Source organism: Heterodontus francisci, chromosome 13 (genome assembly GCF_036365525.1).
Source record: "Heterodontus francisci isolate sHetFra1 chromosome 13, sHetFra1.hap1, whole genome shotgun sequence".
Lineage (NCBI taxonomy): Eukaryota > Metazoa > Chordata > Chondrichthyes > Heterodontiformes > Heterodontidae > Heterodontus > Heterodontus francisci.
Genome location: NC_090383.1, coordinates 78,073,730 through 78,085,768, shown reverse-complemented (window position 1 = coordinate 78,085,768; position 12,039 = coordinate 78,073,730). Strand labels below are relative to the sequence as shown.

The 12,039-nt window shown below is 43.1% G+C and overlaps 1 protein-coding gene across 7 annotated transcripts in view; it reads right to left on the bottom strand.

Annotated features, from left to right (window-relative positions):
- Window positions 1-272: 272 nt before the first annotated feature.
- cenpf (centromere protein F) overlaps window positions 273-12,039 on the bottom strand; it is a 76,350-nt gene continuing 64,583 nt past the window's right edge. For 6 of the 7 annotated variants that reach the window (XM_068045036.1, XM_068045039.1, XM_068045041.1 and 3 more), the window contains 4 exons: window positions 9,222-9,399; window positions 7,573-8,166; window positions 5,465-5,652; window positions 273-1,239 (listed from right to left, as the gene is read on the bottom strand). In XM_068045036.1, coding sequence (XP_067901137.1) covers window positions 997-1,239; window positions 5,465-5,652; window positions 7,573-8,166; window positions 9,222-9,399 — 1,203 coding nt within the window. In that variant the 3' untranslated portion in view covers window positions 273-996. Of the gene's footprint in view, window positions 1,240-5,464; window positions 5,653-7,572; window positions 8,167-9,213; window positions 9,400-12,039 lie in introns of those variants that run through there. The other variant, XM_068045042.1, reaches the window with a different exon arrangement.

Sequence of the window (12,039 nt, the reverse complement as noted above, 5' to 3'; positions counted from 1 at the left end):
TAGTTTCATGGTCACCATTACTGAACTAGCTTTTTATTCCAGATTTATTTAATTGAATTTAAATTCCCCAGCTACAATGGTGGGATTTGAACTCATATCCCCAGAGCATTCGTCCAGGTCTTTGGATTAATAGTCTAGTAGTATAACCGCTATGCTACCATATAATCGGATTTATTAAAGAAGATTGAAAACTGAAGTTTTGGTAAATAAGATCAGCTACAGTCTTAACTGAAATTCTATTAGTTTTAATTAATTTCTGTACAAGTTGTACACAAAATACGAGAAGACGAAAAAACAAACGTAGGTATTACATTCATACTCCGTGATATGAGTAAAATATAACATTAAAAGCACAAGGAAGTTTATTTGTCTTCCACAAATAAAGCCAGTATTAAACATTGGTAAATTAATATATATTCTCAGCTACTGAATGAAGGCTGTTACTGGTTATGAAACTGTTCTTAAAAGTATACCCTACAAAAAGACTTAAAGCTTTGCTACTTAAGAACACAAAATTAAGTTTAATGAAGAAAGCTGACTTGCTATAAAATTGCAAAACATTTATAGACTAGTCTGAAATACTAAACGTACTACTTTTTTGGGGTGGAATTAGAGAACAGAATAAGTTCCCCCATTTCAAAAAAGTAATTTAGAGACAATAGGCAGTTGCTGATATCATTATAGTAAAATAGTTTATAAAAGAAATAATGTACAAAAGTATCAGTTTGCTGCTATTAGTGAAGAGGATCTTTGCACTATTTACCATTTTGTAACAATATTACTGCGGACATTTTACCACATTAAAGTTGCTATATAAATGCAAGTTATTACTGGAAGTTTACAATCATCTAGTTTCGCTAATTCGTTGCACTTTGTGCACTTTAGTTAGTTTTGGTACTTTCTATTTTGTAGCTCCAGAAAATCTACAGTACTGCTGCAGGAGGTTTTATAGTACAAGTATCATTGCAAGTAACGTCCAATTTCTACTACATTATATCACTGTACTTTGCAGTTTTCATTTTCTTCGGTCACTGTGATCTGTTCCTTTTGTTGTTTCTTTTGCCCTACAGATTTCTTTGTATTCAATGGGCATCTACTTTTTTGTAATTGCTTCCCACCAGGAGTATCAAAGCCCATTTTCTTTGGACTTTTTCTTAAAGATGATAGAGGGAACTCTGCCAAAGCTGGTATTGGATCCAGCAATAATGCTGGAGATGAGCAAGTAGACTCAGTTGGGTGCTGAGGAACACAATGATAATTAATGTCAATACATGAAATTATGTCCTATGATGAGAGCAGACATCTCTAATCATAGTCTGGTTATTAGGAGGGAGTGCAATCAGGCAGGTAAAAACATAAAGCAGTAAGTGACAACATGCAATAGGAGGTAAGGTACAGACCAGCAGACAGGAAAAAATACCAGTCCTATATTTGCATTTGCAGTTGTGTTATATGCTAAAGGATTTTTTTTAAAATTCATGCATGCGATGTGGGCATCGCTGGCTAGGCCAGCATTTATTGCCCATCCCTAATTGCCCTTGAGAAGGTGGTGGTGAGCTGCCTTCTTGAACCGCTGCAATCCATGTGGGGTAGGTACACCCACAGTGCTGTTAGGAAGGGAGTTCCAGGATTTTGACCCAGGGACAGTGAAGGAACGGCGATGTAGTTCCAAGTCAGGATGGTGTGTGACTTGGAGGGGAACTTGCAGGTGGTCATGTTCCCATGCATTTGCTGCCCTTGTCCTTCTAGTTGGTAGAGGTCGCGGGTTTGGAAGGTGCTGTCTAAGGAGCCTTGGTGCATTGCTGCAGTGCATCTTGTAGATGGTACACACAGCTGCCACTGTGTATCGATGGTGGAGGGAGTGAATGTTTGTAGATGGGGTGCCAATCAAGCGGGCTGCTTTGTCCTGGATGGCGTTGAGCTTCTTGATGTTGTTGGAGCTGCACCCATCCGGGCAAGTGGAGAGTATTCCATCACACTTCTGACTTGTGCCTTGTAGACGGTGGACAGGCTTTGGGGAGTCAGGAGGTGAGTTACTCGCCGCAGAATTCCTTGCCTCTGACCTGCTCTTGTAGCCACGGTATTTATATGGCTACTCCAGTTCAGTTTCTGGTCAATGGCAGCCCCTAGGATGTTGATAGTGGGGGATTCAGCGATGGTAATGCCATTGAATGTCAAGGGGAGATGGCTGTATTCTCTCTTGTTGGAGATGGTCATTGTCTGGCACTTGTGTGGTGCGAATGTTACTTGCCACTTATCAGCCCAAGCTTGGATACTGTCCAAGTCTTGCTGCATTTCTACACGGACTGCTTCACTATCTGAGGAGTCACGAATGGTGCTGAACATTGTGCAATCATCAGCAAACATCCCCACTTCTGACCTTATGATTGAAGGAAGGTCATGATGAAGCAACTGAAATGGTTGGGCCTAGGACACTACCTTGAGGAACTCCTGCAGTGATGTCCTGGAGCTCAGATGATTGACCTCCAACAACCACAACCATCTTCCTTTGCGCCAGGTATGACTCCAGCGAGCGGAGGGTTTTCCCCCTGATTTCCATTGACCTCAGTTTTGCTAGGGCTCCTTGATGCCATACTCAGTCAAATGCTGCCTTGATGTCAAGGGCAGTCACTCTCAACTCACCTCTTGAGTTCAGCTCTTTTGTCCATGGTTGAACCAAGGCTGTAATGAGGTCAGGAGCTGAGTGGCCCTGGCGGAACCCAAACTGAGCGTCACGGAGCAGGTTATTGCTAAGCAAGTGCCGCTTGATGGCACTGTTGATGACACCTTCCATCACTTTATTGATGATTGAGAGTAGGCTGATGGGGTGGTAATTGGCCGGGTTGGACTTGTCCTGCTTTTTGTGTACAGGACATACCTGGGCAATTTTCCACATTGCAGGGTCGATGCCAATGTTGTAGCTGTACTTGAACAGCTTGGCTAAGGGCGCGGCAAGTTCTGGAGCACAGGTCTTCAGTACTATTGCCGGAATATTGTCAGGGCCCATAGCCTTTGCAGTATCCAGTACTTTCAGTCGTTTCTTGATATCACACGGAGTGAATCGAATTGGCTGAAGTCTGGCATCTGATTAGTATATGTACTAATGATTAGTATATGTACTTTTAGGAAAAGCTTTGACAGATGATTGACCACATTCCATTCTGTAGCAAGCTACTAAAGATCTGTTATATTTCCAGAATCTAGATCAGGCTTGTCCAACATACGGCTCATGGGCCAGGATTCAGCCCACCAAAGGTTTCCATCCAGTCCACAGATATAAACTGTACCTGGCCGTTTCTCATCCTCGCCAGGGGTCCGTGACTGGAATTGAGAAATTTTCCATTGGCTTCTTCTTGCAGACTGGCTTTTTAAAAAATTCGCATGTCAGTTTCACAGCTGACAGGTGCTGAAATCGGGAACAGCCATTTCCCAACTTCGGGGTTTTCTAGCAGGTTCCGACTTATTTTTTTTAAAAGCCCGCCAGAAAGCCCTGAATCTGGGAAACCGCTGTTCCCACTCCCAGCAACTGTCAGCTGTGAGACAGACAGCACGAGATTTTTAAAAACTGACCAACCACAAAGCTACTCTTTTGAGCGCTCCTGCTCTCTGCAACTGATAGAGAGAGAGAGAGAGCGCGAGCGAGGGGGACAGAGAGAGAGGGAGCGGGAAGAGAGAGAGAGGAGAAGAGAGAGAGGGGGGAGACAGAAAGAGAGAGAGAGGGAGGGAGAGAGATAGAGAGAGAGAGGGAGGGAGAGAGATAGATAGAGGGGGAGAGACAGACAGAGAGGGACAGGGGGGGGAGACAGAAAGAGAGAGAGGTGGGATAGGAAGAGAGAGAAAGGGGTCAGAGGGAGAGAGAAAGGGGGACAGAGAGAGAGGGAGACAGAGAGAGAAAGAGAGAGCGGGCCAGAGAGAGAGAGAGAGAGAGCGGGGCAGCGAGGGGCGGGGGGACAGAGAGAGAGTCAGAGAGAGGGTCAGAGAGAGGGAAGGGTGAAGAGAGGGAAGGGTGAAGAGAGGGGAAAGAGAGGGAGGAACAGAGCGAGAGAGAGAGAGAGGGACGGGGTGGACAGAAAGAGAGAGAGAGGTGGGATAGGAAGAGAGAGAAAGGGGGAAGAGAGAGAGGGAGACAGAGAGAGAGAGCAGGGCAGAGAGAGAGCGGGGCGGGAGGGGGACGGGGGGGGGTACAGAGAGAGGGAAAGGGGACAGAGAAAGTGGGGTGGACAGAGAGAAAGGGGGCTGGACAGACTGAGAAAGAAGGTGGGGGGGGTCACAGAGAGCACAAATGACACAGAGAGGGGGAACACCACAGAGAGGGGCAACAGAGAGAGAGAGAGGGGGAGAGTGTAATCAAGATCACTCTTGACAGATGGACATCTATCCGGAATACTCCACATTGCGACAAGAAGCGTACGGGCAAACATTGCCTACTTGTGCAAGCATAAAAATGCCAGGTTTCTCACTAAATCAGTGTCCAACATACTGAATAGAAAGTAAAGCAATAAATTAATCTTCTCAATAACAGCTTCTCCACAAAAATGTACATTTGTTGTTGTTCTGATTAATAGTAAGATAAATTTTTAATGCCTTTATCATTCTGAAATTGTCTCACAGGCCCCCTATTTAAGATAAAAATTGTAATGTGGCCCCCCACGCAAAAAAGTTGGACAACCCTGATCTAGAATAATTAGTCCAGAGAAAATGCAAGATAAAATATAATAAATCATTTATTTAACTAGGTACAAAACCTAAACCAAACTGGTGCAATGAAATTAGATAAAAATGTACAAGGGAACAACAACGTCATCAGTTTTGATATAAAGACAAAAGGGGTGAATTTTAACCCCCAAAAGCAGATAGGATAGGATCAGGTAAGATAGTAAAAGTTTTCAAATCTCAAACCCAACCCCAACTCATCCACTTCCGGATTTAACGGAACTGGTACAAGGGGCGGACAGCCAACCCCAGGAGTTGACGGAGGAGGCGGGTTGGCAATTTAATTATTTTAATGAGGCTGGCAGCCTTTGATTTAACCTGCTTTGCAGGTTTTACAGGGGCTGGCTAGGAAACTCGGCAGCTGAAGGGAGATGAGGATGGCTCTGGGGAGAAGACAAGTGCCTTTGCAGCACCGGTTGTGAGCGAGGAGAAGGAGTGCTTCCCCCCAGTCCTCCAATCCCCCCACCATCATACCCCAATCCCCCCTTACAAAGGACCACAGGACCAAATGCATCCAATTATTAGCCTCAATATCCAGGCCAAGATCATTTATTAGCCCTATCTCTAACCTTTACCCCATTCACTGCACAACACTGCATCTAGAAGACAGTGTATAATGCTAAAATTTCCAAAGGATACAGCCTTCATTAGTTTGGTTTTACCACATTTATTTTTTCACTCTCTAGCATTGGGCCAACATTTCTACATCAGTTACATCATAGGAAGTATTACACCCGCTGAATAATATTACCTGTTGTGCATGGCTGCTTTCTGCTGTCGTCTCTGACTTGTTACAAGTTTGTGCAACTCCTTTATGTTGCGTCTGCCTATGGGGAGATATCCTGCTCTGAACTGCAAGGCCAGAACTAGCCCTGTTGAGTAAGGTTGTCCTGCGCAATATGTACGGACTAAGTGATACAGAAGGAATGTCTGCCAAACCTGAAAGGAGAAAATATGACCATCATCAGATGCAATAACATGTAGTATTGAATTAGACAAACTATCATTGTCAATATTTGTTCAACGTGGACATACCCAACAACCCTACATAAATTAATCAATCAGCCTTTGGAAATATGCTTGGATAAACTATTTAACATTTTTCCAGTCAAACCCACCCTGCCCATTAAGGCATTGACTTGCAGGATTATTAGGAGCCAAGTGGGAAGAATTCCAGCCTTCAGCAGCAGGTCTACCTCTCCAGGGCCCAGGAGCATTCTGCATCTTCCTGACTCAGGCACAGGCTAACAGATTCTGCCAGAGGCTTGATTTGGTTGAAAACATCCATCACCAGGCATAGCATTTTGGAGCCACACGGAACTAAAAGAAACCTGATTTGCACTTTTCTCACAGCTTTGAAGAAGTTTTAACCCCCCAAAATGGGAGGGCTTATGTCAAGTGGCATGTAAAAAATCTAAAACCCACCCATTTCCAGTTTTAATAGAATTGGGACAGACAACCAACCTGCTTGCAGGAGGTGGGTTGGTCATTTAAATATTATAAAGAGGCTGCATGCCTCAGAATTAACCACTACTTCTAAATTTAATCCAGGCCTCGGGACATGCATTGGCTAAAATGAGTGCTAGATCCAGGAGTTAAATGCCTTTCCATTTACCAATTTATCTGCTTCACCCACTCCCTATGATCAGACACCCTCCAACCCTTCCAATCTCTTCCCCCTGCTCTCTTCCCTGATCTCCACCCAATACCGACCCTTCTGATCTCCATGCACCTTACCCCTTCCCACCTACCACCCCGAGGCCTCCAAACCCCTCCACTGCTAACTTTTCCAATATCCCCCAAGGCCCTTCTGATTCCCACACCGAAGTCTCCCAACCCTCCTGCCCTCCTCTCCACTTCCCAGCTACACCCTGGTGCCGAGGGCACATCTGCCCGACAGCCAGCCTCTCAATCTGAGTGGCTGCGGCCGGGAAATGGAGACAGAACAGTTAATCACGTCCTCTGTTAAATTCAAATAAATTGAAAGGATGTGAGGGAAGTCTGTTCTTCCAGGTTTCCCTACCTCAAAATAGCACTGCCTCAACCCCCGCCTCCGAGCTGATACCCAACCCGATACATCTAGCCTGTCCCATTTTATTAGTTAAACGTTATTCTCTGAATATAACTAATGATGTTACTGATCAACAACTAATACTGTATTTGGGGTAATAAAGCATGTAAATAAAGGGTCATTCAGCTGCAGTTTACCACATTAAGTAGTGAAAAAATTTCCAGCATTGTGTTTTGGAAACCATCTTCATCACCTCCCTCCAGTTTCTCCTGAAGGTAGTACCTCAGGAGGGCTAATTATAACTTTTGCTGTGATGGGGGGAGGGGTGCGTGTGGGGAATGGAACGGACGATAGTGGATCAATCACTCTTCATGCACCTCACCTGATCCTTCTTTCCATTAAAGCTAAAAGAAACGAAAATCAAGCAGGGTATATAATGGGTTGCCAATCAGCTACCGCCTGCTTTCTGCCACTGCTGAACGTTAAAATCAGCCTCATTGTTTCAGTCCCGGGCAGTCTTTGGTGTCCCACCCAAGTTGTTATTCTTCATAAGTGGGCCTAAACTGTAAGCATTGTCAAAACTATTTGGGTATCACAGCCAAGTCCAATCCTCACCCATGGTCTAACATGGGTTATTCAGTTGCAATCAAACTAGAAACATAGCTGATTTTTCCCAATTCTAGTCCATGGACAGAAGTTAATTGTAACATCAATGCTAGATCCCAGCTCACTCAGCAGATTATTTTCCAAGTTTCAGTGATTAATAAAACCTCAGATGCAAATTTGAACTTAACAATAACCTCAACCTTTTGAGTTTAGTTCATTGGTGCGTGATTAAATAAACTCACCCTTTTTAACTATGTGTGGAAGACCCTCTGGTTCATATACAGTTTTGTCTTGTGCAGCTGATATTAAAAGGATTGCATGCTCTTTATCACTTTTTGTCCTCTTTGAAGAATTCTGAAGAGCTTCTGATTTCAATTCATCTTGCTCCTCCTTGGATTCAGTTCCTCTAACTCTCTTTGTGGTAAGGTTAGACTGACTATCTCGGCACTTTTTGTGACTTTTATTCACAGCCAATTCCATTGGAGCATCCAACTTCAGTCCTGCAATACTGCTTACATCTGGAGATCTCTGATGTTTTTGCTGACTGCTGAACTGACCAGGTGACTTCTTTTCACACTTTTTGTGTACAGCTGATCTTGATGCAACAACTTGGTCTGCAGTACTGTTCTTATCCTGAGAATTCGGCTGCTCCAACTTGTTGCTCAACAAGACAACCCTGCTCTTTAACATTTCATTTTCCTCCTCTAGTTTGTGGCTGCTTTTGATCAGGTTCCAATATTTCTCCATATTTTCATCAGCTTCTTTTGTTTTTTCTTCCAGTTCCTCTTTTAGTTCCTCCATCTCAGTAGTTAGTTCATCTATCTGTGAATTTGGACCTATGAAAAGGTTAAGACATTAAAATTTGTTATGAATATCTGAAATCTTTGCAAGGGTGGATTAATTCAGGTTAATAAAAACCTATTTGTATTTTACAACTGCTGTTAATTTGAGAGATTTTTCCCCCTGCATTTTATCAACCATACCACCCAATCAGTAAACAGGACATACCCAGTTAATAATCTGAGATGATACATTGCAATGATTTGGCACAGTGCTGGTAAAAAAATTCTATTTGTGATAGAAATACATTTACTTGTGCACTATTTTAAAACTTAAGTTGGGAGAGGAACTGAAGAGGGAAATGCATCCGCATGATGGAACTGAACTTGAAAAAAGCGGGGAAATAAAAATTCAAACTGGTTGCTGAGAATGTACCTAACAATTGTTTGGTACATTTGGTGGATTTTTGAGCAGCAAGCTGAAGGGTTTCAATGTAGATTCATTTTGAATCTTTGGCACTCAGGATAACATGACCTGAAAGGTATCTTAAGTGGAGAGGATGCTAAAGGAAATACATGCAATGCAGTTTTTTCAAAGTTCTTTTTAGAACCACGTGAATGGATAACATACATCTGATACCTTCTGTTCCTCAAATGCAATTTCAGAAGAGCTCTCCAAACTGCAGCAGTGTAAATTTTTGCATCTCATACACCAACCATCCTCACAAGTGATCATTAGTAAAATTGTCAATGGAGTGTCAATGTGTGAATCAATATATATAGTTCAATTTTTAACGGGCTGGAATTTTTGTTTTGAAAAAGTGGATTTCAAGGTGAACTAATCGAAGTTTTCAAGAATATGCAAGATATTGTTCACTAAAGCAAAGGATTTAAATGCCAAGGGAAAAAAATGAAAGTTAGGAGCAAGAAGGGAATCAGTTGAAGGGTAATGGATGTGTTAATTAGTCCAAATGAAATTAAGTGCACAACTGTTTCAAATGTTTAAATAAATCACCTAGATTCCTTTCACGTTTTGTTTTAACTGAAAAAGATGCTTGAACTTAAATTGTTTTCCCTAATTCAGATGCTGGATTCATCTACTACCTATTTACCCAGGTTCGGGCTCTTCTGTAGCTTTGTGAGTAGCTCCTCTTGTTGCCGAATGTGTTTCTTCAGAGACTCCTTCTCATGTTCAAGCTGTTTACAGCTTTTCATCCAAAGTAGCAGTTTATTCTGAGCACATTCCTTGTCTCCTTTTAACTTAGCAACAGATTTTTGCAATTCATCTGCCTAGAAAAAAAGAGTTGTCATTGATAAACATCCTTTAACACTATTTTAGTTACATTTATTTTCCAAAAAGGTATCCATTCAGGATTTTAAACTATTTTGAAAACTCATTAACTTCAGTCCTTCCTAAATCTCACACAGTCCTTAGAACAGTAACAAAGTGATACCATTTATTTCTACCTATGACATGCTTGTTCTGAACCATGTATCCCTTTGTCTAACTGCCTTATTTGAGGTTCCCCGAGCAAGGTTAGGTAGATGTCAGTCACACATGTTCAGTACCAGACCAGGAGATTTCTTTCAAGAAGAGCAGATCAACAAGTAGAAGCCAGATGAAAGGTCTCTTAGTCCTCCAAGTTGGGTTTGAGAGCAGTTACCTCATCTGATACAAGAACGTCATATAGAAAGTGCAAGAAATGCTACCAGTCTAGATTTTACTGCTGTAGGAATGGAAGGCATCCTTCGAAAATATCACAATAAAATACATTTAAATTGTTTTCTAAATTAATCAATCAATTAGACATTGACACAAACAACAGGACTGAAACAACTTTCAAATGTAGTATCTGCATACAAAACCAGTCTTCCCATATGTCACCCATTGAGAAATTGTATAGTTTCATATAGTAATAAAAAATTTGTGTACTAAACAATTAATTTATCATTGCAACATTAGGAAATGAACCTATTCACATCGTATTTAACATTTACTGTGCTTATTGTGCAAGCCAAACAGACTAAGATGTTGAATATGGATTGTAACAATTTATGGCTATATAGTGACTTCAAATTAGTGAATATCCCAAGGTGCTTCACAGAGGTGCAGAATCGGATACTGAACAGTAGAAAAACTGGAGACAGTGACCAAACATTTTGAAGAGTCTCTGGAAAGGTGGGAAGCAGGTAGAAAAAAATGTGCGATTTAGGAAGTGAGCCCCAGAGATCAGGACTGAAATAGCTGAATGCTCTGCCATTTGTGGCAGAGCAGAGGGCACAGGAGCCCAATAGTGGAAGTCAAAAAGACACAAGCTGCGACTTAGGGTAAAATTTAACGCTAGCGACGGGGATCTCGATGTCAGGAGAAACAATTGCCGAGATCCCCGTGTTGTCTGTTTTCCGGAAGGATCATCGAATTTAGTGCCAACTAGGCACTTAAGCGGCCAGCGGTGGGCCTTCCATAGGATCTAGGACTCCATTGACGGAAGTCCCACCCTTGGACAGCAGCTGGCCAACCAGAAGCCAGCAGCTGCAGCGCCAGCGCGGAGCTGGTGGCTGCTGCTGGAGGTGACTGTCTTGGAGGCCGAGGAGCGTCACTGAAGCCAGGCCTCAGGTAGGTCAGGGTGGGAGTGGTCTTGCGGGGTGGGGTCGCAGGGAAGGGGAGTCGGCAGCAAGGGCAGGGGGATGGGCGTCAGTGGGCCGAGTCCCTCATTCAGGCACTCAGTGACTTTGAACGAGGGACTTGCACCATCCCCACACCCCCCCACCCCGGAGCCGGGAAGCAGCCTGCACGGTTTTTTTTGTGCCGTGCTTCCCGTGCGATGACAGGGCCACCCACCGCATGGCTAATTGAGGCTGTTGTGGGAAGACGCCCTTAATTGGGGTTTAATTACCCAGTTAAGGGGGGCTTCAATTGGCAGTGGGACGACAAGGTCGTTCATAGGCCTTCACACTTCGGACTAAATTTTGGTGGAGGCAGGAATACCCACCCCGCCACCATCTCACCCGATTTTATGCTCTCCCTGCCTCAAAACCCGCCGCGGGGGAAAGCATAAAACTCCCCTCTTAGGGTTTGAGGAGGATTTGTAAATTAGAATGAAGTTTTTGAATTCAGTGTACTGGGGAACAAAGGGACAGTGGTAATCAGAGAGCCGGACTTGGTGTGCTACATTGGAGTTTTGGAGGCCAGTGAGTGTTATACTCCAAAAAGTCACGTGTTGAAGAATAGAACTGGAGCCAATCTTTACACACCTACTATAAGCACCTACTTACAGAGATATACATTACAAACATACACCTGTTAACTCAACAAATGCAGTTTCAGTATGTCCTATTTATAGGAATACGAGTGAATTTCTGTTGATGCCCACCACCTGCATACAATTAAATACAATTAACATTATCCAATTGGATTTTAAAAATTGGCTCTAAGACAGAAATCAGCAAGTCGTAGTAAATGTTTTTTTTTCAGACTGGAGGATAGTAGACAGTGGTGTTCCCCAAGCGTCAGTGCTGGGACCACTGCTTTTTTGACTATATATAAATGACTTGGATATTGGAATATGAAGTAGAATCTCAAAATTTGCCAATGACACCAAACTTGGAGGTGTGGCAATCAGTGAAGATGATATGAACCACCTGCAACAGGACATAGATAGGCTAGCAGAATGGGCAGAGAGGTGGCACATGGATAGGTGTGAGGTGATGCAGTTTCGCAGAAGGAATAGGGAGAGGCAATATATACTTAATGGCACAGTTCTAAAGAGTGTTCAGGGACAGAGGGACTTAGGGGTGCATGTGTATCGAGCTTTGAAGGTGGCAGGACATACTGAGAGAGTGGTTAGTAAAACATATGAGATCTAGAGCTTCATAAAGAGAGGCATTGAGTAGAAAAGCAAGGAAGTTATGCTGAACCTTTACAAAGCT